Here is a 23,517-nt window from a genome sequence, read left to right as displayed (position 1 = left end):
TTGCCTCGTAAATAAAGTCATCCTTACCGGTTGATGGCGCTGTGACAAACCATAAAGAAAGGAGGCGTACTTTTCTTTCTGTGGTTTGACAACATCATTACTTCCTGTAGAGTTAGGAAACGCACGTGTGGTTTTTCTCATTTAATATGAGAAAAAAACAATTTCTTTAAATCTGTTTTAGTCTTCAGATGATGGTTTCTATTAAATAGAATGTATTGTGAGGTATTATTTTATAAACTAGTGATAAGAGGATCTGTTAAATTATTATAGTCTTTTTTTAGATATCTGAAAGTTGTTCAACACAATATTTGGTTCGGACTTTTAATGCAAGATGGGACCGGTAAGTTACTTTCTTTGTAATTTGTAGTTTGTAATTGTTTGTAGTTTAAGTTTAAACTTGATAAAATATTCTAAATAAAGCAATATAACTCCCAACATCGCATTTTTGACTTTATAATTTTTAACGCGACATGTTCATGAACACAATTTCAATAATGTTCAGAATATGCTCGTCCCTGACTGCCTGCTGCCAAATTGTTGACGTCTCGAATTATTTTTTTTTTGCTAGAGTTTCCAAGTGCTTTTGTTCGCAACAACACGTCATTTCTCTGTTTTTAAACTTGTCCTGACGGATGGCTTCATTCTTGTTAATGCTAAAATTAATAGACTGTAAGTGAGCTGTGTGTTAAAAAAAACAAAACATTTAGGACACTGGTTCTTTGATCTAACTTGATTGACTTTCCACCTGTCCACGGCAGAGGAGGAGTAAGAAGAGAACCCCAAGTTTTCGCAAATTGCTGAAAACCAGCAACCTCAAGATTGAAAACAAGCTGAAGAACCGACAGTTCAAGCAGCAGAGCAGCGCGAAGAAGTACCGCAAGGAGCAGAAGAAGCTCCGACAGTCCCTGAAAGATGCGTCCAGCCGAATCCCCGCCCCACTGGAACGGTACAAGAAAAGACCAGGTGTGGGACGTTTCTTACTGTCGTTCGACCGGGTGGGCTTATTTCAGCCACGAGTGGCCCATTCCCTTGACCCGGACAGCTCTGCTCCGTCAGTGGCTTTCCGATTCTCAGGTTTACTTGCGCGCTAATAATAATAATAATAATAATAATAATAACAACAACAACAGGGCACAGTGATAGAATCAGAGCAGAGTAGACCCGCTTGTCACACGTGTATGTCAGATGAGACTTGGCAGAACCTGAAAAGGATGGAGATACAGTTCTCTCCCCATTGCTTGACTTCAAAACACTTTATGCACTGGGGAGTTAGTGCACCAGTAATTGTTTCTCACTTTATTTGGCAAAACCACAACCCTCTCTTTAAACATGGTATTACAGTATAAGGTGGGACAAAAGAGGTGGGTCATCTGGCTAAACAACATACTGTAATGGCATTGCCAGGGCTGCAAGAATGAATTGAATTGATTTATGTGATGTATTTGCCCACACTTCACCTTAGCCTGGTGGCGTTTTTCAAATGTCCATTGAGGTGTCCTGAAAGAAACCAATGCTGGCTCTCTCAAACAGAGGAAGAGGAAGATGAGGAGTTTGAGGAAACCCTCCCGGTGGACATGATGGAGGAAGACGACCTGGAGCAGATGAAGGCCTTGGCCCGGAAAGCCTCCTTCCTCACAAGAGACCTCTCCTCCTGGTAAGAGTGCTTGAGTCCTGTCTGAGTTACATGACAAAGCAAAACCATGAACACCTGCACCATTGCAGCCTTTGGCTCAATTTAGATTTCCCTGGAGGTATTTCACCACTGTCCCGTAAGGAAGTATTTGAGCCAGGGGTTTGTCATCTTTTGTGTTTCAGTTTATAAGATGATAATTTGTTATCATAAGAAGTCAGTGTATTTATGGGTTTTCAACCTGAAGTGTTCTGGAGTGCTTTTCAGATTGCAGGGGACCTCTTTATCAACCAATGAAGTGCAGCATCCACCTTTCTGTCACTTTGCATCCTACTTCACAGCAGACTAGCTGGAGGAGTTAGGAATCGCTACACGAAGTGAATTAAGGGGGATCTTTAAGGAGGTCAGACTTCCAAAGCTAGAGTGGAATTTTGCCTACTCGTAACAACGGCGTCATGGGATCTTTAAAGACCATGTAGATGGAACCTCGGTTTGACATCACTTCTGAAGGCCAGCACATCCTATAGCTCAGGCCCCCCCTGTCGCCTTACAGAGGCTTGATTAGGAAGGACGGCCCCTACTGGCTTATCAAGACCTTGTGCTGCAGGCTGCTAAGTTCTAATGCTGCTGCCTTTTATCTGTTCCTTATGATACAACCGAGACAAAGGTAACAGTGGCCAGAATAGGTGCACTGTTAATTTTTTGCATTTCAATTCAGTACGTTACAGTCTTTTCATTTAAATTGTTTTAGTTGCCTGGCTTTTTGGTAACAGTAAAAACCAATAATAACAAGAAGAGAGGAGAACTGTGTTCTATCAGCAGTACTGATATTGTTTATTGTTTAGCAGTATTGTTTATCAATGCATAAACAGAGCCGCTTTCCTTAGCCAAGAACGTGGAGCAGACGTCCCAGTCATTCTTTTTTGTTTTCCTTAACGTGAATCTGCAGCGCACCCGTTCATGGCAAGAAACGCAAACTGGACAATGTGGTCGAGAACTATGAGAAGATGCCAAGAAAGATGCAGAAACAGGAAGAAAAGGAAGTTATTCATCTCCTGCCAATCAAAGACAAAACGGGTGTTATCCCCCAGAGCATGGAGAAACCAGGTGTGGTGCCAGCTTTATCGCCTCCCATGTATTCAGCCCAGTGCTCAGCTGGAACAGTAAACCTGATGGCTTTTCGGGGTCACTGAGACCGACCGCCCTTCAGCTTTGAATCTTTTCAGTACCACAATCGGACAAGTTTAGAGAAATAATAGGTTTTTTTCACATAAAATTCAGCTCATGCAAATCAAAAATGTGATTCAGATTGTGATGTGAAATCACGTTTTGGTTTTCTTCAGTGTTGGAGAAAGTGGAAGAGGAGGCAGAAGAGGAAGACACTAATGCTGAAGAAGGTAATTGTAAAAATGCAGAAGGGCGTCGAGCACCTTGTCACCCAGCACTTCACTCTCTCACCTGTTTTCTGGCTTTATTTACTGTATATTCCTTTGTTTTATCAAGTAAGTCACTTGAGAACGGATATCCACTGGCACTGATGATCCAAAAGGTCCTTTCTACAACAAAGGCCTGTTTACTGGAGCTGTCTGACTTGACTACATGCTCGGGGTTTGAACTTGTGACTCTTCAGTCCAGAACCTCAACCACTGCTGCTCACAGACAGCTGTTAGAAACTGGTTTTGTCATCATGCCTTTCTTATGAGAACATAATAGACATCACATTTATTTTCAGTGTGCTCGGCCTGTTCATCCCCTGATCACCTAATGTCCCTTTCGGTTTTCCCAGTTTCAGTTTAATATATCCCTTTCACAGTTTTCTGAGAACGACCTAATTGTCCCGTGCCTGTTAATGCATGTTTCCCCTAAGTGAGTGTCCCGGAGCCGCTGCCCGTCCTGAGCAGACAGGAGATGCTGTCCCAGCGCAGGCAGAGGCTGGAGGAGCGGAAGGCACACATCGCCGAGCTGGGCTCTGCCATCCTGTCAGAGCCTGTTAATAATGTGAGTTTGCTCACAGCAAAGAAGAGAAGTTGGTTTCCATCCTTTGAGGGAGCAGGCTGATTGTCTTATTTCAGTTTTCCACCTTGCATTACAAGCTCTGGAAGATATTTCCATGTTCCCTCTGTGTCTCAGTGAGAAAATAATGGTTACATTAATTCCAGAAATCTAAATGAAATGCTGGTCCTTTGTATTGTGTTTTCTGCTTGAGGTTATTAGCTGGTCTAATTAGTGTATAGCTTACAACCAGCCTCTCCTCATGGGTACATGTGTAAGCCACTGTATATTAATTCTTTAATCATTGATTGGGTTTATATTGCCGGATGCCTTGCAAATATATCGCTCTGTTGATCAAGTTATAAGGCAGCATTCTGTGCATAAGCTTGGATTTACTTTAAATAGCATTGTAAGCACAGCGATTTACCTTATTTTAATGCACTATTTTATATTAAATATGTTTAACTATACTGTATTAAAGCTAATTTTGTAGAGGATTGAAACAAAAGTGTAATTCATTATTTTTAGAGCGATGCATTTCATTTAAATACTGTGCGTGAATCAGCAATGGAAAGCATCGACGGAAACCTCCTTCCAAAAAAAAAAACAGTAAAAGTAGTTGTTGAGCCCCAATTCAAAAACATTACACCACTATGCACTTTTCTAGAATGCATCCCCAGTGTATTCTAATACACTGATGTAATGTATTGAAGTCATATAGTTTGTTTCCTTTTCTGTGGACTGATACCAGAGAAGACCTATCCCTTTTGCAACATGCTGGTCAAGCCTGTTATTGTTTTAATGTACATATTATAACACGTTTATCTTCTCTACCTCTGCAGATTAAAAAGGTGAAAGAGCTTCGCTCAATGCTGATGGAAGTAGACCCTTTTGTTGCTGTGACTGTGCGAAAGCTTGTGATGGTCTCTCTGATGGAAGTGTTTAAGGACATTGTTCCGTCCTACAGAATCCGTCCTCTGACAGAAGCAGAAAAGGCGACCAAGGTAATTACCTGTTGATTTAATCTATCTTACCTTTATCCAGCCGTAGAAAATGCTCGTTGTGGATACAGATTCCAATAAGGAAATGTAATCTTTCCGTGTAATTAATGTTTGAAAATGTAAGGCCTCTGCAAACCTTTTGTCTGTAAATGTTTGAAAATCATTGAGCTAAAAACATTAATGTGCTGTCTTATCTGTCATTTTTATTTTCCTTAATCAGGTCAAAAAGGAAACCCAGCAGCTGCGAGAGTTTGAACAGGGCTTAGTCAGTCAGTACAAATTCTACCTTGAGAATTTGGAACAGACTGTAAAAGGTACTTAAACTCCATCATTTATATTCAGTATTAATGTTCTGTTGTTCATTTAGAAGATTGAACGTTAAAATTAAACCAAAGAAATCATTTTTGTGTATATTAATTGTTCATCGATGTATGATTCCTGTGCTTTGCTGAAATTCTTACAATCTGTACAATCTTACAGGTTTATTGAATGACATTTTATGAAATGATGAAAATGATGTCAGAGCAGACACTCTGGAATGTTGATTTTTTTACAGGATATGTTATGATCCCATTTAATGAAAGAGCTTTTGGTTTTATAGATATTGGTTTCTTGAATCTGTTTAAATAAGTATGCTGTTTGGCTGAAGTTACTTTTTTTCAGGCAACTTTTAGGAATTGCTGGCAACGCAAGAGTGTGGAATTGATGTTGCAATTTCTCTGCAGACTGGAAACAGATGAAGAAGAAAAAGAGCGATGCTGTTTCCCTGAAGGCCTACCGTGGTCTGGCAGAAGTAGCACTGAAATGTCTGTGTGAGCTCCTGACTGCTTTGCCTCATTTCAACTTCCACAACAATATTATTGTGATGATCGTACCGCTCATGAATGACCCTTCTAGAAAGGTGAATGTGCTAAAACTCAAGACACTATAAGCTGTATACATCATCTTTAAGATGATTTTGGGGAATAAACAAGTGTGGAGATACAAATTTGATTGGAAAAAAAGGTTTTCTGTAACAAATCCCAAAAAGAACTTAGAACCAATTTTCCTGCTATTTTTTCTGCACCACGCCTTCACCAGACTTGATTCAGGGATGCGCAAGAATAGGCCATTTATCCTCTTTTGTATGAGATGTATATATTTCAAATTTTATAATCATAGATTCTGTTAAAGTTTTGTAATAGGATATTAAATAATTATTACCATTATAATAGTCCCAATAATATCTACCATTGGAACTAAGTCAGGGCTAGGCTTATGGGTCACTGCTTAATTATGCTGCAGATGTCACTGACCGACCACTATCTTTGTGCCATTTGAAAGTGTTATAAATGGGTTTTGGAGACATATTTTTCAGTTCCAGGATTCAAGGATCTTTCAGTGCTGTTTGATAAAATATATTTTTCTGTTTCTCTTTCGCCATAGGAGAAAGAGAAGATCTTTCTCCCATCTGGAATAATCCTTGAAATTATTTTTCCTTCTACAGGTGTCAGATATGTGCTGTGAAGCAGTGAAAAAGATGTTAAAACAAGACAAAGTAGGACAGGCCTCCCTAGGGATGGTTAAAGTTATCTCTGGCCTTGTTAAAAGTAGAAACTATGATGTCAAACCTGAGGTAAGTTTGTCTTTTATCCTTCTTTATTTAGCGTTTTTATCTTAAGTGTCACTTAAAAATTATAGTTTACAAAATGTTCAGCAATAGAATTAGCATACAAGAACAGTTTTGTGTTTACCTATTGTGCCAAGCTGTGATCGTTGATCAATATTCATTTTTTGTACTAAATATGTATTTTATGTACTAAAAATGGTAAAATACGTTTTTGTATGTTAAAAGGTTGCAGTCTCAGTCTAAACACTTGCTAAAGAAGGCTTAGGAATCGGTGCAGGGTATTGTCAAATACTGTTAATATCTGTCAATGTATTTCCAATAGCAGAGATTTTTAAAAATATGGTAAGTAATCAGAGTGCTATCGAAGTTCAGCATCCCCCCTGTACTGGTCCATTGACTATGACGCAGTCTCCAGGCTCACAGTTAATGCTATAGTTTATTTATTAGAGGGCATCCACCAAACCATGTGTGCTGCATTATATAATTCTGTATATAATGTTGATGCCCCAGACTGTTTGTTAAATTAGGACAGTGCATTACCTTCTTCCATTAAAACCCTATGCTGTTTATTTGTGCAAAAAGCATTGCATTTAGATACTGTGCCCTGGTTCTTTGATCTTCAGATTAAATGTGGCTTTTAAAGACACTTGGTGTTTTTTATGTCATTTTGTGAAAAGGGAAAAGCTTTTTTTTATTGGTCTTGCAACGACAGGTGCTGAAGACTCTTCTTTGCCTGAGAATAAAGGAGATGGAGGTCATGAAGGATGCTGAAGACGTCGCTCCCAAGAAAAAGTTTATGACTTTCAAAGAGAAGAGGAAAAACCTGTCCAGAATGCAGAGGAAGGTCAGTGTTGTCCCTGCAGCAGGTCGTACATCGTGTGCTTTGGTGTTGCCCGAGTCTGACTTTGCCTGCTGTGCTCTTCTTCTTGCAGTGGAAGAAGGCTGAGGAGAAACTAGAAAGGGAGCTTCTGGAAGCAGAGGCGTCGGAAAGCAAAGAGAAAAAGATGAAACTGGTGGGTTCTTGATGATCCCAGGTAGTGTTGTGTTCATTGTGAGCGCAAATGCTTGTTCCAAACAGATTCGAGAAAACAAAAAACAGTAAGACTTAGTTTTCTGTAGCTTTATAATGATTTGTGACTAACTTTGAACACTTTTTTTCTTTTTTATTGAGGGTTTAGGGTTTAAACCCTCTTAACTGTCCTCCTGCATCCTTTGTGGTTTTGAGAACATGTATGAATAAGTGTCTTCTAATATGAGTGGTCTGGTACATGAGCACTTGCGGTATGGTATTCGTGCCAGTGGGACAGTGTTTGAGTACTTAACATGTTCTACATCCACAAACCATAAAAAGTTTTAAATCTATGAACACTGTCCTATAAATTGTATTGTCACTGTCAAACAGATCACAGGCCAATCACAGATCTCATCCGTCTGAATAAGGCAGTACCAGATGTTGTATTTTTACATATTTCTTTCCCTCTCCACCAGCACACGGAGACTCTGAACATTGTGTTCCTGATTTACTTCAGAATACTGAAAAAAGCCCAGAAGTCTGTTCTGCTTCCTACAGTTTTGGAAGGTCTTGCAAAGTAAGGCGTAACTTTGAGAAGAGCTTTTTGTTTTATAACTGTCTTATTGTGCTACAGTGTAATCGCCTTGTTCTTTTGGAGCTTTGAGCCTCTAGATGCTGCTAAGGGTTTCAGTTTGAATCATATTTACCATTACCAGTTCTAAACATTAATAATGTTTTGCCATAATGCAGTTAATTTTGTCTTTAGTCTGCTTCAACTTTACAATCATAATATCTCAATTTTGATGCCTTTGATGCTTTTTGCCATGTGTCTGAGAAGGCAATCAAACTACATTAGGTATAATAAATTATATATGTAATTAATAAATCACTGATGTTTTTCTCCTAGAATAATCTTTTTTTTTAATTAACAGGTTTGCTCATCTAATAAATGTGGAATTTTTTGATGATTTATTGATGGTGCTACACAACCTTATAGAATCAGGGGTGAGTGAACTGTTGCAGTGTTGCTGAACTGATTGGTGAGATGGTATTACAGTTTTAATGTACCAATAAGACTGTCCTGTATCCCTCAACCTTCCCGTTTTTGTTTTGATTTCAAGGTTCTTAGCTACAGAGAGAGCCTCCATTGTGTTCAGACCGCCTTTCACGTCCTTTCTGGTCAAGGTAATGCATTAAATCATTGTCTTCTCCTCTGAAAATTTAAAATGTTTCTTTGCAATAATTGCAGTTTTTTTCCATGTGTTTAAACAGGTGATGTGCTGAACATTGACCCATTGAAATTCTACACACACCTTTACAAAACAGTCCTTAAGCTGCATGCAGGTAGGGTTCTTCATGTCGCAAACTGTTCTTCAAGCTGTCGCAAGTCTCGTTGCACCTCATCCGTTTGGTTGTTGTGAAACCAAAATCAAGAAGTGTTTAATTTGAGGTTGAAGTGAAGTTTAAATTTAGTTTGCTTGGGAGAAAACATCAACATAGTTTCTTAATTGTATTATTTCTAAAACATGCCCTGATGATGTTCTTGTCATCCAGATCCAAGCCCCACTGTGGTGGCTACACTGTGCAGTAGGAGATGTCGTTCTTGACCTTGAGGTCGAGGTCCTAGCTAGTGGTTCATTAAAATCCTGTGGCACTCCTTGTTAAGAGTAGGAGTGCTAACGCCAGTGTCCTGGTTGAAGCCCCCTTTGGGCTTGAGGGAAACTCCATCCTCCCTAAAGTTCCCCCCGTAATTCTTAGTATTTCCTCACTTCTCTTGACCTGCTGTGTTGTGGGGGTGTGGGTGCAAATCATCTGCTGTTTGTCACCCAGTGGGAAGAAGCGCTTCAGCAATAGATGAAGTGGGTTTCCTTCTATATATGAATAGCTTTGCAATTGTTTGGCTGGAAATGCACTGTACAAATGTAATAAATCATAAATTGAAGTCAGAAGCTGCTGAAGAGCATAGTTGTGCTTTATGTGTTGCTCAGCATCTTTTAGATAAGTTTCTGTATTGTCCAAACAGAATCTGCTCAGTCATCTGTTCTGTCTAGATGTACTATGTGATATTTTAATAAATGTCCCTACCATCCCTCAGGTGTGTCAAATGATGACATGGTTATAGTCCTCCAGTGCCTGGACATCATGCTGACTAAACGCAGGAAGCAAGTTACACTTCAGAGAGCACTGGCTTTCATTAAGCGGCTTACCACTCTCTCTCTGCATGTGCTTCCCAATTCCAGCATTGGGATTTTGGCATCTGATCGGGTTCTGATGCATGTAAGTCGTACACTAATTTCAGGATGTACTCGGAATTTCCTTTCTGAAGATGCTTGATTACAGTACAATTTTTACATTAGTAACTTTACTTCCTTTCATTAGTCATCATTCTGAGGCTGTCGTCCGAGTGTGCAGATGCTGTTCGATTGTAATATTCTATTGTATTCATTAGCTCCTGCAAATAGAGTAATGCAATTGTAAACAAATGAGAAAATTCTGTTAAATTGCATATGAAGGAAATATGCCAGACTGGAACTGGAAATGTGGATTTGATTGCCGTTTCTTTTCCTTTTCTTTCTTTAGACATTCCCCAAGACGGATATTCTTCTTGATAATGAGTCGCAGGGCAGTGGGATATACCTGCCGGAGCTGGATGAGCCCGAGTACTGTAACCCGCAGAACACAGCTCTGTGGGAGCTGCAAACACTTCAGGTAGGCGTTAATAAAGCACAGTGAAATGGAAACTCATTGATGAGTTAACTGCAGTTATATAGAAATTCTAATTCCAGAGAATCTCGGGAGTATTTTTCCATATACTGTAGGTAGGTACCTGTTTCACCCTCTACTGAAGTGCAGCCTCCACTCGGGTGACACCTTTCATGTTATTCAGTAAAAATGTAATACTGAGGGAAACAAAGGATGGATGTATCTTTTGCTAATAACAATTTGAATGTGATGCTTCAGTACTCTTTTGCCCTCAATTCGCCCTTTTCCTTGGAATTAAGCGTCTCTTCATTGGTGTCGAAACCATGCAGGATTACTCTTGTTTTAAGAGTGCACAGTACGATGTCCCAGCGGAGAGGAAAGAGGATAACTAGATAAACAGTAGTTCTTTCTCAAGAGGAGAGATTTATTTCAGAAATACAGTATACTCAGTGAACCACTCCTCCCACAGGAACTGAAAACTGGAAAAAAAAACATTGACGGCTTCTCTACTTTCTTTAAAAAAATAATCCATAAGAATATTCTTTTGGGGAGATTGGGAGAAAGAAGATCTAGAGTACACATACACATATAGAGCACTTTTACACAAAAAAGTTTAAAAGTTTAAAAGCATGTACTAGGTACATGAGCCTGTCATTTGTTCTGTTTCATTTCTCTCGTAGAGGAGTAGAGGAAATGGGTGCTGTAACTCTTTCGCGTTCGTAAGCGCTCCCATCGGCCTGGCCCTTCCTGGTAGGAGGACCCATGTGGAGCAGAGAGGCAGCTTGTGTCCCGTTGCCTCACTGCTTTCTCCTGTGTTTTCCAGAGACACTATCATCCCATTGTGCGCAAGTTTGCTGCGCACCTCGCTGCTGGAGCTCCAGTGGAAGGATCCCGGGCTCTGGACTTGGAGCTGAGCCGAAGGTGAGACTTTTATATACATTTCCCATTCCTGTTCTCACTGAGGGCTCTGTATCGCCTCAGTGTTGTGCTGACCTTGTTAAATCCTCTCTGTGCAATTATTTTATTTCAGCCTTTTGACATTTTGTTTTCCAGTGCTGGTGTTAAACGAGAATGCAGTGACATTTCTGTCTGCCTACAGATGTAGCCATTCAGCATGGGCGTTAAAACCCCATAACACGTTACAGGGGCCCCGTCTTGGGTCGCTGTACTGCGGCGTACTTCGTCGTTGTGATTCATTGGCCAAAGATGATCGATAGGTGGCACTTGTGGTGCGTTAGATGTGAAAATGTAGGAATAAGTTGATGGTTCAACTTATAATTCACTGAGCTGTAACCACATTCTAATTATTTATACATGAATGGGTTTTTTGATCGAAAAGAATGTATATACAGTAGTTGAGTAATGTCTTTGTTCATGCTTTGTCTAGGTCAGCTGTTGATCTTTTTGAGAATTACAGTGTGAAGGGAATGACATTTAATCCTCCTGTGGCAGAACCGTCTTCAAAGAAGAAGGTTAGTTTTCATCTGATATCTGTTATTGTTCAGCATCTTTTTCTCCTTTTTAGCAGTTCTGGCAGCCATAATGCGTGAGTGATGTTAATATTTGATTTCTTACTTTGCTTTCTTCTTTTTTTTGGTTTTCAGGATCGATTCACGATTGGAGAGGCCGTACTGAATGCCGAGTTAAATAAACAGATTGACGCAGTTCTCGGAGCTCCGTCTGCCTCCACAGTCATGGACTTCGCAGCACATGTAAGAAGACCTGATGGATCCCGTGAAATGTACAGCTAGCGGGAGGCGGGCAGAGCATAAGATACAATCTTGTCTGTGAAGCTTCACTGGCTGGTGAAGAGGTGCGAGTGTTGCCCGAGAAAGAGTTTTCAGTGGCACATCCGTCTCCACTTAAGGCATGAAAAATGTACATTTTTCTCTGTCATGTTAATAAATTCCATTATATATGCTGTGCCGTCTTAAACATCTGTAGTATTATTTTATTATGCAAATTTAAGATCTGGTAAATGTGGCATGGGTAAATATAAATGAGGTGAACCATGAATTTTACTGAAACCATTTTACTGTTGAACTCATGCTCACTTTAACCCCAGTCTTCTTCATCTTTGTTGTGATTCCAAAATCTGCTTAATTATTACATTCAAGTACCTGTAACATGTCATTGATGTAAAACAAAAAAGACCTAAGAGTCGTATACGAGCTAGTCTTCTGTGTTCACATGTACAGTATATAGCATTCCTGGTCATTTATACATGTGCTACACAGGCGCATTGAATTTTAAATGGACAAAAACTTGGATGAAGTTATACTATAAATAGTGACCACTTGAACTTTGTGAAACGTCAGATTCCCAGATTCATATTTTAGCTACACTATATCCAAACTTGTATTAAAAGAACTATGTATTTGGAACTGATAATGTAGGATGTTTGTTTGCATGCTGTTTGTACGCTAGAATAGCATGTGCCTATTCAGGTTGGGCTTTAAATTGCTGGTGTTTCCCAGTCATATTCCAAGCAATCTTCACAGGGTTACTAATATGTTTGGGGTAGAAAGACATACAGAATCAATGCACATATTGCAGCAGCACAAAACATCTCAAGGCAAGGGAGATCATGAAGTCTTTTATTACTTAATCTAATACACATATGAACTTTTCAATTTGGCAGAAATATAGCAGTCTCTAAAACAATTTTCACTTACATACACTATGCAACATGTTTGTGGTACATGAAGACTGGTATGGTCAGGTGAAGAAAAAATGTAACAAAATTTCTGTAGTTGTACCAAATTACAAAAAAAATGCTTTTTATCCATTTTTATAGGATTAACAAAAACTAAAAAGTTTCTTGCAATTTGTCAAAAGATTGTTCTTGTGTTATATTTTACTAACAAGAATGTTTTAGGAAGTTTAGATGTTTGTCTTTGTAAAAAGTAAAAGACATGATTAAAAGGCATCAAAAGAAAAACTCGCTGAAGACTCTAAAAGATAACTAAAAATGTTATGTAACACTATAGTGCTCATACTGCAGACAAATGTTTAAATAATGTAGGCATTAGTTAATATAGTTCAGAAATACAAGTTTACACTTAAAGATGTTAAAGAAATGTATGGTGGTCAGTATGCAAAACATCACCTTATGGATTACACACACATTTGACTGAAAGACAATCTTCCACAATCTAGTAGTGTTCAGCTTTACGTAAATGCACTTAATTGTACATAACATCTGAAGAAAAGAAAAGTGTAAAGATTCTCGTGCCAAATAAATTAGTCAGTTCTTTTAAATAAGGTTCATTTCTATAGTAACACCAAAACCCAACTTTTAAAAAATAAGTACTTATGCTATGTAGACAGCTCACAATATATATACAGCCAACCAGGGCTGTAACATGAAATAAGTTAAATCTATATTTAAATACACAAACCACTGAACTTGTGATTAGGCTGAAAGGTAAAAACATTGGGTTGTTGCTGAGGTCAAAGTTCTGTAGTTTCATGAAGATGCTTGTACAATCTACCACTTAAGGCTTATGAGTATGTAATGGTGCATCTTTTGTGACACAATTCTTAGTTGGCTTCTATAATAGTACAAATATCTTAAGGTAATGACCTGTTAAGGGTACTGTACTTACTGTACTTATTAAAAAATAATCTCACTTCAAGTTAAAGAAGACATTTGGAAAACCCCGAAACAAACTTTAAAATATATTTTGGACTGTATTATGGTCCATTAAAGAGTAACAAACAAAAATATTTTATCTTCCACAATGAAGGTTATTGCAAAAGAGTGTAACAATGCCCTTGTGAGAACATTAATCTAAGTTTCTATCCTATGTTGTCAGTTATATAACCAAATAAACCAACAGCAGAATGGTGGTTGTGTAAAAGCAAAACTTCTCTGACAGACAAAAACTTAAACCTATTAAAAGATTAAATATTTCCCTTTGCATGATAAGGTCAAAGAAAATAATCTCATGACAAAAACCAGCCCAGGACTAGTGCAGTTTTTCTGTTCAATACTTGAGCCCTACTACAAGCAGCTACAATAGTAAAATTATCAATAGATTTTTTTTTTGTGTTTGGCTAGGATCTGAGTAAGATACCACCAATAAAAAAATAAAAGGTTTTAAAATGGTATAAATAATTCACATAATCATCATAGAATACATTCACAGAGTTCCACACATATACAATATTTAACATGACATGTACATATTGACATTTTCGTACATCATAAATTTTGTTCTTCATACAATTTTTAAATGTATTAAGATACACATTCTTTGTTTACTGTAGCAATTCATATCCAAATGGCCAGCTAAAAAAATCTTTAAAACTTCAGAAAAAACATTAAAAACAACAGAACTTATCTGGTGATAACGAGGAAATATTGGATCCTTCAATAAGGAATTGGGGATTTTTAAACCAAGAAGCTAGCTAGCAAAATTAGGATAACAAAAATAGCCTCTAAACAAAAGACAGTTTTAAATGAAGTCACCACAAAGAGAACAATTCAGATTGTGTTAGTTACACAGCAGAATTTGTATCTACATCAACATTTGCAACATTTAGGCAACAACGGATGATGCAGTTGGGTAATGCAGTACCACAGCATTATTTCATCACAAATTACCTTGAAAAGAAGAAAAAAGTGCAAAATATAATTGAACTGGTTCACAAACCACAAGCTATCTCTAAAACACATGTAATACATGTATATTACAGTACTTGATAAAAGAAGTTCATTGGAAGTGATCCTAACAAGCCAGCTTGTTAGTCACCTCTTCAGTGGGACGAAGAGCAGACCTCTCTCACTTCACAAATACACCAGCATGTCTGCCCTGAAAAAAAAACTTTTTCCTTTACTTCAACACATAAACGTCTCTGCGAATGAATATAGATATATATCCATATATAACCATGAAGTATTTTTTATCAATACTTAGCAGACTGCTGTTGACTTAAATACTTCTCCCCTTCCCTGGGGGGAAAAAAATGAACAGCTGGATTTACTTAAAATATTGTAGTGACCACCTGGATGGCCTCTCGCCCAACGATAACTGACACATTGTTCACCACCACTTCAAAAGTCTTCACCTCACCTTCAGAGTGAACGGTCCTAAGAAAACCAGGAGGCCTGAGCTTTGTGTAGCAGACGTTCAGCTCCGAATCGAGCCCAAGAGATTTGTGTGTGTAGTGAGGGAGAGGGGCTCCACCAACACCTTCCTCTCTTGAATTTCCACATGTACCTGCTTGGCACCGGACTCATTTGTGCAACTTCCAGTTTCTGAGTAGAGGGAAAGCCCAGGTAGGAGAAGAGGGAGTTTGGCCCTGCAGGGTCAGCCTCTCTGTGCCACTGGCTTGGAGTCTTTCTGCCTGTGATCTGCTGTCCACAACCAGAGCTTTGAGTCCTTCGGAAAAGCTTCCTGTAAGCACAGGGCAAAAATAACTTGCATCAACTTTTATAGATATCGAAGAACGAATGCATGGCTTTATCTGATGGCTGCTTATCTAATTACATACAATCAAAATTTCAATGTTCCTAATGAGGCAAATAAATTCCACTGCACTCAAGGACACGAATGAATGCAGCGTGGTGAGGCCAGTCATCTGTTGCTTACTTTTCTTTCGAGATCTGCAGGCTGTTTCTATTGACATGCAGTTACGTTGTACACCCATGCTGTTAATCTCACACCCAACACTCCAGTAACCCTTGAGGGGTAATCATCCTGGGTTCATGATCATCCATTATGTCCTTGTAAGCCATCTAAATTTAGTCATTATCTTAGCCAAAAAGAAGAAATGTTGCTGCAGTGAAAGTTTCAAATTCATAACAAAAAATGGTGGGACAAATCTGATCCTACTGAAAAACTGGGCTGTGAAATGAATCGCTTTTGTCAATATCACGATGTACTGTTACATATCTTTGCATAAAAATGGACACCAATTTAAAAAGCGGTCTGACTGCAAGCCATACCTTATCAATATTTAGTGCAAACACTTCAGCGATGTCACTCAGAGGTTTCACTCAAGTGCAAACTCCATGCAGCTTTGTCATCCTTACTCTGCACACTCTCGGGGGTTACAGCCTGAGCCGTTCCCAACGCACTTTTACTGGGCTTCCCAGACTTGGTTAATTTCTTCAACTCATTGGCAAAGGAAATCCCTTTCCGCTTGTCATCGCGAACAGTCTGAGAACAAAGACATCTCAATCAGCCAGGCCCTAGTAGAGTAGTGTAGGACTGCTCTACAACAGTCAATCCCTGTCACATGTGACCTGCTCTTCCAGAACCAGACCACCTGCCTTTAACACGTCATCTTACACTTTTGATTCTGCTAAATGCATTCTTGATTATTAATCACATTAAAACTAAGAAGAGTAAAAATATTAGTTTTGATGACTCCTTTACAACTCACATTTAGGACAATTTTTGAAATGGTAATTACAAACACGTGCAGGGGAACGCCTGTGGAAATGTGGTATTGGCGCAGCACATCAGAAGTACAAAATGGATAACTTGAATGCACAGTTTTATCTGTCACCCAGAACAAATTATCCTTGAGAAGACAAAAAAATGCAAAGTAGAATTTGACCCGGTTGTATGCCTCATGTGGCTATATGGTTCATTACACACCTGCACCTGTTCTTTGAGCTTGAGGATGAACTTCCCCGCCCCTTTCCACTTGCTCTGGGCCTGGTAAACGCACTCCTGATCAAACAGGATGCGCTGTAAAGGCTTGGAAGTGGAGGCTTTTTTGTTTGTAGGTTCCTTGAAGACTTCTTCCATGAGCACATAATCACCAGGGTTGGGATTGCTGAGGATACTGCAGGAGTACTTAGCCTTGCAGAGTGTCTACAAGCAGCAGAGAGGAAACAGCTTTAAAAATGAATGTTAATGCATTCAAACATGACAGCATTCGGCCTCGACCACAGATTCAAAATGTGATATTTTGCTAAGAGCATGCTTCAGACATTTGCAGGCTCAGAAATGAGACTTGAAACATGTCCACAATAAATCATGGTGAAAATGTTTGTAATCTGCGAATAAAGCAAATGCCTCGTTTTTAGCTGAATGGATGGGTTTGTGTGTGCGGAATCACCTGCTGGATGATGTCCTGGGCAGTGCTGAGACGGGGCGCTTTGATGACAGTGCGGGGCTGCTCAGGAGAGACGTCGTGCACCTGGACGAAGAAAGTGTCCTCGTCTGTGCCGCTGCTCGCTTCCTCCACGCCCTCCATTGGGGGGGTTCCCTCATTCGGACTCTGTAAGGACAGGGGGGCTCTTAGCCACGCAGTGGCACTTTTACAGTGAAAGCCAAAACAGCACGAATTTCCATTTCTTTGTATTTAAAAAAATGACTTTTCTAATAATGGTTATATACACACAGACTAACGCACATACAGATAGGAGTGTGTAAAAATATACATTGTGAACCACTCTGTTAAAATAAGGGTGATGCTTTTTTTTCTTTTCAAAAGCCTCATGAATAAACAATTATAAGCACATTTTGTTGGCTTTTCAGCTAGTAATGCCGATCAGTGTTAAGGATGAAGATGCCCAGAGGAATTAAACTGGGCATCAGGTAGAGCTACAGGTTGTGCTCTGAATGTTCCTTTTAAATAGCACCACAAACTAATAATAATCAAACATAAATTCAGAAATAATCTATGAACTGCTGATTTAGCTGGGATAAATGCAGTACACAAATTACCCAGCAGAGGGCGTGTGACACTACAAAAGTTTGGTCAGAATATTTTTATGAGGAAAGCCAATACAAATACATTGGTATGGATAAAACAGCATTTAAGATGAAAAGTTATTTCAACTGAACTTGAGAAAAAACTAATATTATTTTGGGAACTCTTAGCATCCTTAAAGGGAAACTGCAACACAATTTTTATATTTCAGGGTTAGGAAGAATCAACAATGATGAGTGCATTTCAAACCACAATGAAAGTAAAATATACACAGTAATGTGTAAAAGCTCCAATGTACATCATAAAATAGATTAAACTTCCAGGTATGTGCAGGGCCATGTTCTGCAATTCAGAACAAAGCAACAAAACTTCCAGTGATGTGATAAGGCCCTATTACATTGTAATCAAACAGGCTTGAGAATACATCTCTTAATCCAATAGAAATATTGCTCTCAATTTCAAGATGGTTTTGTCCACAAATACTACTTAACTCTGCATGCAGATCACATTGGAACACTTCTGTTGTGAAATGTCTGCTGCACTTGTACGTATTCGCTCGTAACTCACATTACATTAATCATTACAGTGACTAGTGAGCAGGAAGGGCCGCATCACATCACAATTTGTGGGAAATCTTGCTCTCACCCGTGGCACGATCAGGGGTTAGCAACAACACACCGACTTAGGGTACTTTCACAAAGTTCACAATTTTGTGCTTAATTTGAATTTACTGTCAAATATCTTGCTCAAGAGTTACAACTACACTATTAAGCATAAGACTTACGTCTTCCTTGGTTTTCAGGCAGATTCTTCCCACATAACCCTCCTCTGGGAACCAGCTGCGCAGCACTTGGAGAATCTCCTCCTCAGGTCCAATGGCTCGCTGAAGCGTCTGTTTCCGGGCTTCACTCCTCTCCTTCGACAAGGGCACCTTCTCCTCCGATAGGAAGTAGTCTGACGTGGAGCCCTGAGTCGAGGCAAGTGCCTGAGGCAACCGCGAACAGCACTCGTCAGGAGCACAAGAGTGGTTGCCAAGCCTCAACGCAACAGTCCTCGCAAACCGTGACCGAGAACGGGCTCAATCATCCAGCTCTTGGACCTTTTCGCCCGCTCGTGCCTTTCCTTCCTCGAATTCCAGAAAATTACATTTCTGCTATGCAAGGTCAATGGGTGGGCAAAGCCACACTCGTGCACCAAGCTCATACAAAAACATGAAACTGCTGTACGCTAAGGCACTGGGGTAACAGTAAACTGTGACAAATGCCAAGAGCCAAGCACCAGTAAGAGAAAAAGTAAAAAAAAAAACTTAACAAATGAGGAAACTGAAGCAGTAAGTTCACGCTCTCCTGGAGACTAGCCATAAGTCATTGATAAGAACAAGTAACCCAGACAGTCAAATTCCCAACCCATCTGTACGAGTGTTTCGAGATTTCTCTAAACAAAATATTAAAACGGCATCAAAGCAGTCATGTTTAGTGCAAAATACGACTTGGTCATTTTCCAAGCTGAAACGGTAGTGATAAATTATGTGCATTTCAGTTTGACAACACCTCTTCTAACTTAATAATCAGAATAAGCTTTTCTGGAGCTTAGTAAAACTCAAGGCAGTCATATTTAATCTGAAGCTGACATTAACCCTGCTGACATGGCATACTGTAAAAAAAGGGCAAAACCAGTTGAAATTGGTTTTGTTGCATAGAATTGAACCTATGAAATCTAAAAAAAAAAAAGAAATAATTGTTCTGAAATGTATCAGCCTTGAGCTCAGTTACCTCTGAAAAAGGCTGCATTCCTCAAGAGAAAAAAGTGGCTCTTCCTGGCAGTTAACAAGACAAATCTGGACGCTGAAGCTGTCCTTCCCCAACATGATTTTTTTTTTTAAAAAACAATATATCTAATAATAATAACATCAGTAAAGGACACGAAGAGGAATCTGACAAAAATTCCATGATGCTCTTTTCCCACACTAGGTAGGGCTGGGCTGCTCTTTCCCTTGCCCTTCCCTGAACTGTGTGGTTGTGGGTGGAGACTCACCCTGTGGAGGAGCTGTCTGGCGCTGGTCTTTTCACTCACTGACAGTACAGTGAAGGGCTCTGGGCCCGGGACCCCATGGACAGTCACTTTGAACTGGACAGCTGCTCGACGCTCCTCCGTGCTGAAGAGCTGGATATGAACAAAAATGATAACATCTCAGAGAGATTGCTGTGTTTGTGCTGTGTTATTTGAGGTCTAATGACTCCTTCAGAAACAGTAACCCAAGTTCTACACTTCCTGGCAAAGTGACACTTTGTGGCAGATTAAATATTTATCATTCAGATTGTTCCACAGAGTAGCCTGAAGCATCGGCTTCCTGTGGTCACTGCAGGAATGGAAACTTCAACAGAGACAAAAACACAAAAGCCCAGACAAAATCTGCAAGTTCCTCCAACAAAAAAATTACTAGTAAGCAATTAACATTAAGCTACTAATACTCTGGGACAAAACCGAGTGCTGAACTACATTTTGAAGCCAAAATACAGGAAAGTTTTAGGACAATAAAACCCGTTAAATGAGTGTCATATACTGTATATTGTAATGCATATGGCCTCCATTGGTTGTGAGAGCCGGCTTACAAGAGCGGTGACGTCACCGCCCTTCCCTGTGGATAGCAGGGACCACAGCCACCCAAAGGTCTCCCTTTGGGTCAAGAGGCTGGGTCCCTGTTGAGTGATGCCGGAGGCCTGGGTTTGAGTCTCTGATGGTGGGGGGCCGGCCTGATGTGGCAGCGGCGAGGGCGCCCACATGAACCCCGAAACGTTACAATATGAATATAAACCTGGTAAAGAATTAGTTTCCTTACTGTTGATGCAGGTACAATATTGCCACTGGGGTTCTCCTCCGTTCTCCGACTGTATATAAAGAGGCTGGAAACTTCCAGTGGTTCATTGTGCAGATTCCTCAGCTGTAAATGTCTGTACCCTGAAACAACCATAGCATTCCATGAGAAAAAGATGATTTGCAGCACCTAAGAGTGCAGGGATAAGAACACAAACCGAAAACAAACAAAAGCAAACTGTCTCTCTACTGTCTTTCAAATTCTGTGCAAACACAAGCTCTTGCATTCAAGGGCAGAGATTTCTCTCATTACTCATCTGTCCAGCAGAGCTCTGCTGAATGTCTTTGCACCAGACCTGTCTGCCAGCTCACCATGTGACTGTGAGCAGCAATGCAGCAGAACCTAGAGTCACAATAAAGTATGGCAACAGGAAATGGTGTCTGGAGAAACATTTGGTAAGAAGTTCACTCAACAACAGAAAAAGTGAATCCACTGCATCCCTTAGTCACCTGGTAAATATGTCATGAATTTCCTTCATTTCTTTCTAAACAGCTGAAGAAGTTGATTTTTATCAGAAACATCCTGAAACGATTGCTCCTTTCATTGCTTAAACCCTGTGCTCAATGTAAAAACTTTATTTTCTTCTTCGAGGATAATTCGTTCACTGTAATTCGACCTAATTTAAAAACAGTATCTAGTGTAGGAATATACCATTATATAAATCGTTCTTTGAACCCGGATCATTCGAAAGCACCCCCTCAGAAAAGCCACCTTAAAAAAGTACGGCGTGTACTTTCTGGCAACCTGAAACTCGAGGCTCCTACCTTGCTCCAAGGCCTTCAGGGGCACTATCCTCTGGGCCGTGACCTGCGAGCTGTTGTTCTCCACCACGGTGAAGCGGATGAACACCATGTCCTCGAAGTAGAGGTGGAAGAGGAGCTGCTCGTTCCACATGGGGTTCAGGGTGTTCCGGTGGATGGGCTTGGTGCGGAAGTGGCAGCTGTCTATGGGCATGCCCAGGACGTCAATTTCAACGCACGGGCTTCCTGCTGTGTTGCCAGGACAGACGTTCTGGCCTGAAATGATCTGCAAAAGGGATAAAAAACAACGCAGTCACAGGGTAATCTGCATGCCTTTTTGCCCCACTCTGGAATCTGCTATTTATTCAATAGTGATAAGCTGCAGATAGCATTTTTTGCAAGTGAACTAACAGGAAATAACTAGCACTTGAACTGAACTAAAGAAGTCCTCATGACTTTCCAGTTTGCTTGCCAAAAATGTAGACAAACAGTTGATGAATATTTACCTTTTATGACATTTACAAATAATCTCCCTGTTCAATTTGAGATAAGCTTTAAACTCTCACCCAATGAGTAGCAACTAGTTCTTGCAAATTACTGTATTGGGGCATATTCCATCCAGCTGCCAAAATTAATGTGAAGTGACAAGAAAGACAAGAAAGGCTCGAAATGAGATAAGGCCATTCAGCACATCGCAAATTGTGGTGCTATGCTTACTGATCTTTATTCCCCGTGACCACATACTGAAATCGAGAAATCACATTCTTGGTTTTCCCTTTTTGGAACTGTGCTGAAGAATGACCCGAACATATCAGGCTTGTTTTTTTTGCGTGTTTATTCAGGAGGGAAAAAAAGGTTTGGTACTTACTGTGAGGGAATACACAGTGGGGCCCATGCTTTCCACGTCTCTTTCCAGAGGGTAAAAGTTCTGGTACATGGGGCAGTTCCTGTCCCACAGCACGGGCGGCTTCAGCACATAGCCACAGCCCCCATTGGCCTCAAACATCGCAGCGTTCAAGTGCATGGGGAGGTCTGTCAAACAGGCAAAGGCCGCGTGTTACTGAGGTCTGCTGGGAGCAGCGGCAGAATGCAGCTCCTCCAGCTTGTTCCTTGATTGAAATCCGATTTGGGAAGTACAAATTAAAAAGAAAACAGAACGGCCAACATCCGGCATCCTGAAATTTCTCATCACCGACTGTTCCGTTGTTACTCAGCTGGGCTTTACAGCAGTCCTGTCTGAGCCAGTCACTGCTTTCCAGACTGCAGGCTCCACAGGGGGCTTGCAGGCAGCCAGCAGAGAGGAGCTCTGCAGGATTCAGGGTACTGGGGACACCCTGTCAGTCTCAAGCGCACCCCACTCCAGCGGCTCTCAGCTCCCAGGGGGTCGTGTAATGAATCCCTGTCACTGCTGACGAGGGGCAGCCCAGACTGCAACTGCTGCAGTCTCCAGTTTAGAAACCTAAGCCTGCACTGGATTAGTCATTCCTGAGCCCCCCGAATCACACTGTACTTCCCATTCAAGGTTGGCAATGACACACTCAGCACATACAGAACCCCCGATTCGGGGCAGCACGGTAATTCAAACTGTTGAGGTGCAAAAATTATTTTCCTTTCATAAAGATTAGCAAAGTTTTTTTTAATGTACAGTACATCCATCTCCCCACACTCCTAGAGTCCATTTAAAAAGTGAGCCTGACTGTTAAGTATTACTGTACTATTACAGTAATATATTTTTTCCTACTGATTCAACAGATGGTTTGTTCATAATAGTGCAGTGAAATATGAGTTGCACGTAACTGATCCCTTAAACACCAAGAGACAAGGGAATAAACACTGCTTCATTATAATAAGCATATTATTACAATAATTGGGGAAATATAATACTTCTCTGGTCCTTTGAAAAGATCTTTCTCCAATATACTGTATCACTGTCACCTTTAATAGTCAGGGGTGGTCAGGCCTGGACCTGGAGAGATCCAAGCCACAACAGGTCCTATAGGCTACCCTTCATCAATATATAAACACACAAGCATTCAATTTAATAGGTTAACTGGTTCAATTAAGGCAACAACAGCCAACTGTTGTCCTAGAGGGTTGCAGGGTTTTGTGATTTTCTTTTCAAATGATCACTGAACAGTTAAATTAAGCAAATCATCTGCTTAAGAGAAACAGGTGATTGAAGGGTTACACATAAAAACTGATTAATTTTTTGATGAGTGGATCCTTTTTATCTACCAAATGTTCCATTGTGGTTGGGAATGCTATATTAGCAATAACAAAT

The 23,517-nt window shown here is 40.1% G+C and overlaps 2 protein-coding genes across 8 annotated transcripts in view; one reads left to right on the top strand and one right to left on the bottom strand.

Annotated features, from left to right (window-relative positions):
- Nucleotides 1-83: 83 nt before the first annotated feature.
- On the top strand, nt 84-12,331 carry noc3l (NOC3-like DNA replication regulator). Its single transcript, XM_088634738.1, has 21 exons — nt 84-340; nt 759-963; nt 1,531-1,654; nt 2,580-2,737; nt 2,974-3,027; nt 3,498-3,628; nt 4,465-4,626; nt 4,844-4,937; nt 5,349-5,524; nt 6,110-6,238; nt 6,945-7,076; nt 7,165-7,245; nt 7,721-7,821; nt 8,177-8,249; nt 8,366-8,429; nt 8,517-8,588; nt 9,340-9,521; nt 9,825-9,953; nt 10,771-10,868; nt 11,335-11,419; nt 11,552-12,331. The coding sequence occupies exons 1-21, from the start codon at nt 332-334 to the stop codon at nt 11,696-11,698; spliced, it is 2,406 nt and encodes an 801-aa protein (XP_088490864.1). The 5' UTR covers nt 84-331; the 3' UTR covers nt 11,699-12,331.
- Nucleotides 12,332-14,848: 2,517 nt separating this feature from the next.
- The window catches only part of plce1 (phospholipase C, epsilon 1), a 111,830-nt gene continuing 103,161 nt past the window's right edge, over nt 14,849-23,517 (bottom strand). For 5 of the 7 annotated variants that reach the window (XM_088634731.1, XM_088634734.1, XM_088634735.1 and 2 more), the window contains 9 exons: nt 22,105-22,268; nt 21,261-21,522; nt 20,461-20,579; nt 19,656-19,784; nt 18,406-18,606; nt 17,025-17,186; nt 16,559-16,777; nt 15,988-16,114; nt 14,849-15,349 (listed from right to left, as the gene is read on the bottom strand). In XM_088634731.1, coding sequence (XP_088490857.1) covers nt 15,189-15,349; nt 15,988-16,114; nt 16,559-16,777; nt 17,025-17,186; nt 18,406-18,606; nt 19,656-19,784; nt 20,461-20,579; nt 21,261-21,522; nt 22,105-22,268 — 1,544 coding nt within the window. In that variant the 3' untranslated portion in view covers nt 14,849-15,188. Of the gene's footprint in view, nt 15,350-15,900; nt 16,115-16,558; nt 16,778-17,024; nt 17,187-18,405; nt 18,607-19,655; nt 19,785-20,460; nt 20,580-21,260; nt 21,523-22,104; nt 22,269-23,517 lie in introns of all 7 variants that reach the window. The other 2 variants (XM_088634736.1, XM_088634737.1) reach the window with 1 other exon arrangement.

The sequence above is a fragment of the Lepisosteus platostomus genome, chromosome 6 (assembly GCF_059453375.1).
Source record: "Lepisosteus platostomus isolate fLepPlt1 chromosome 6, fLepPlt1.hap1, whole genome shotgun sequence".
Lineage (NCBI taxonomy): Eukaryota > Metazoa > Chordata > Actinopteri > Semionotiformes > Lepisosteidae > Lepisosteus > Lepisosteus platostomus.
The sequence above is the reverse complement of the archived record's forward strand: the minus strand, read 5'-3'. Positions and strand labels throughout refer to the sequence as shown.

What these genes read in the sequence shown, in the direction of transcription:
- noc3l (XM_088634738.1), top strand. An exon ending in AGACACTAATGCTGAAGAAG is followed by an intron (nt 3,028 to 3,497) that starts GTAATTGTAAAA and finishes GTTTCCCCTAAG; the next exon opens with TGAGTGTCCCGGAGCCGCTG. An exon ending in GACTTGGAGCTGAGCCGAAG is followed by an intron (nt 10,869 to 11,334) that starts GTGAGACTTTTA and finishes TGCTTTGTCTAG; the next exon opens with GTCAGCTGTTGATCTTTTTG.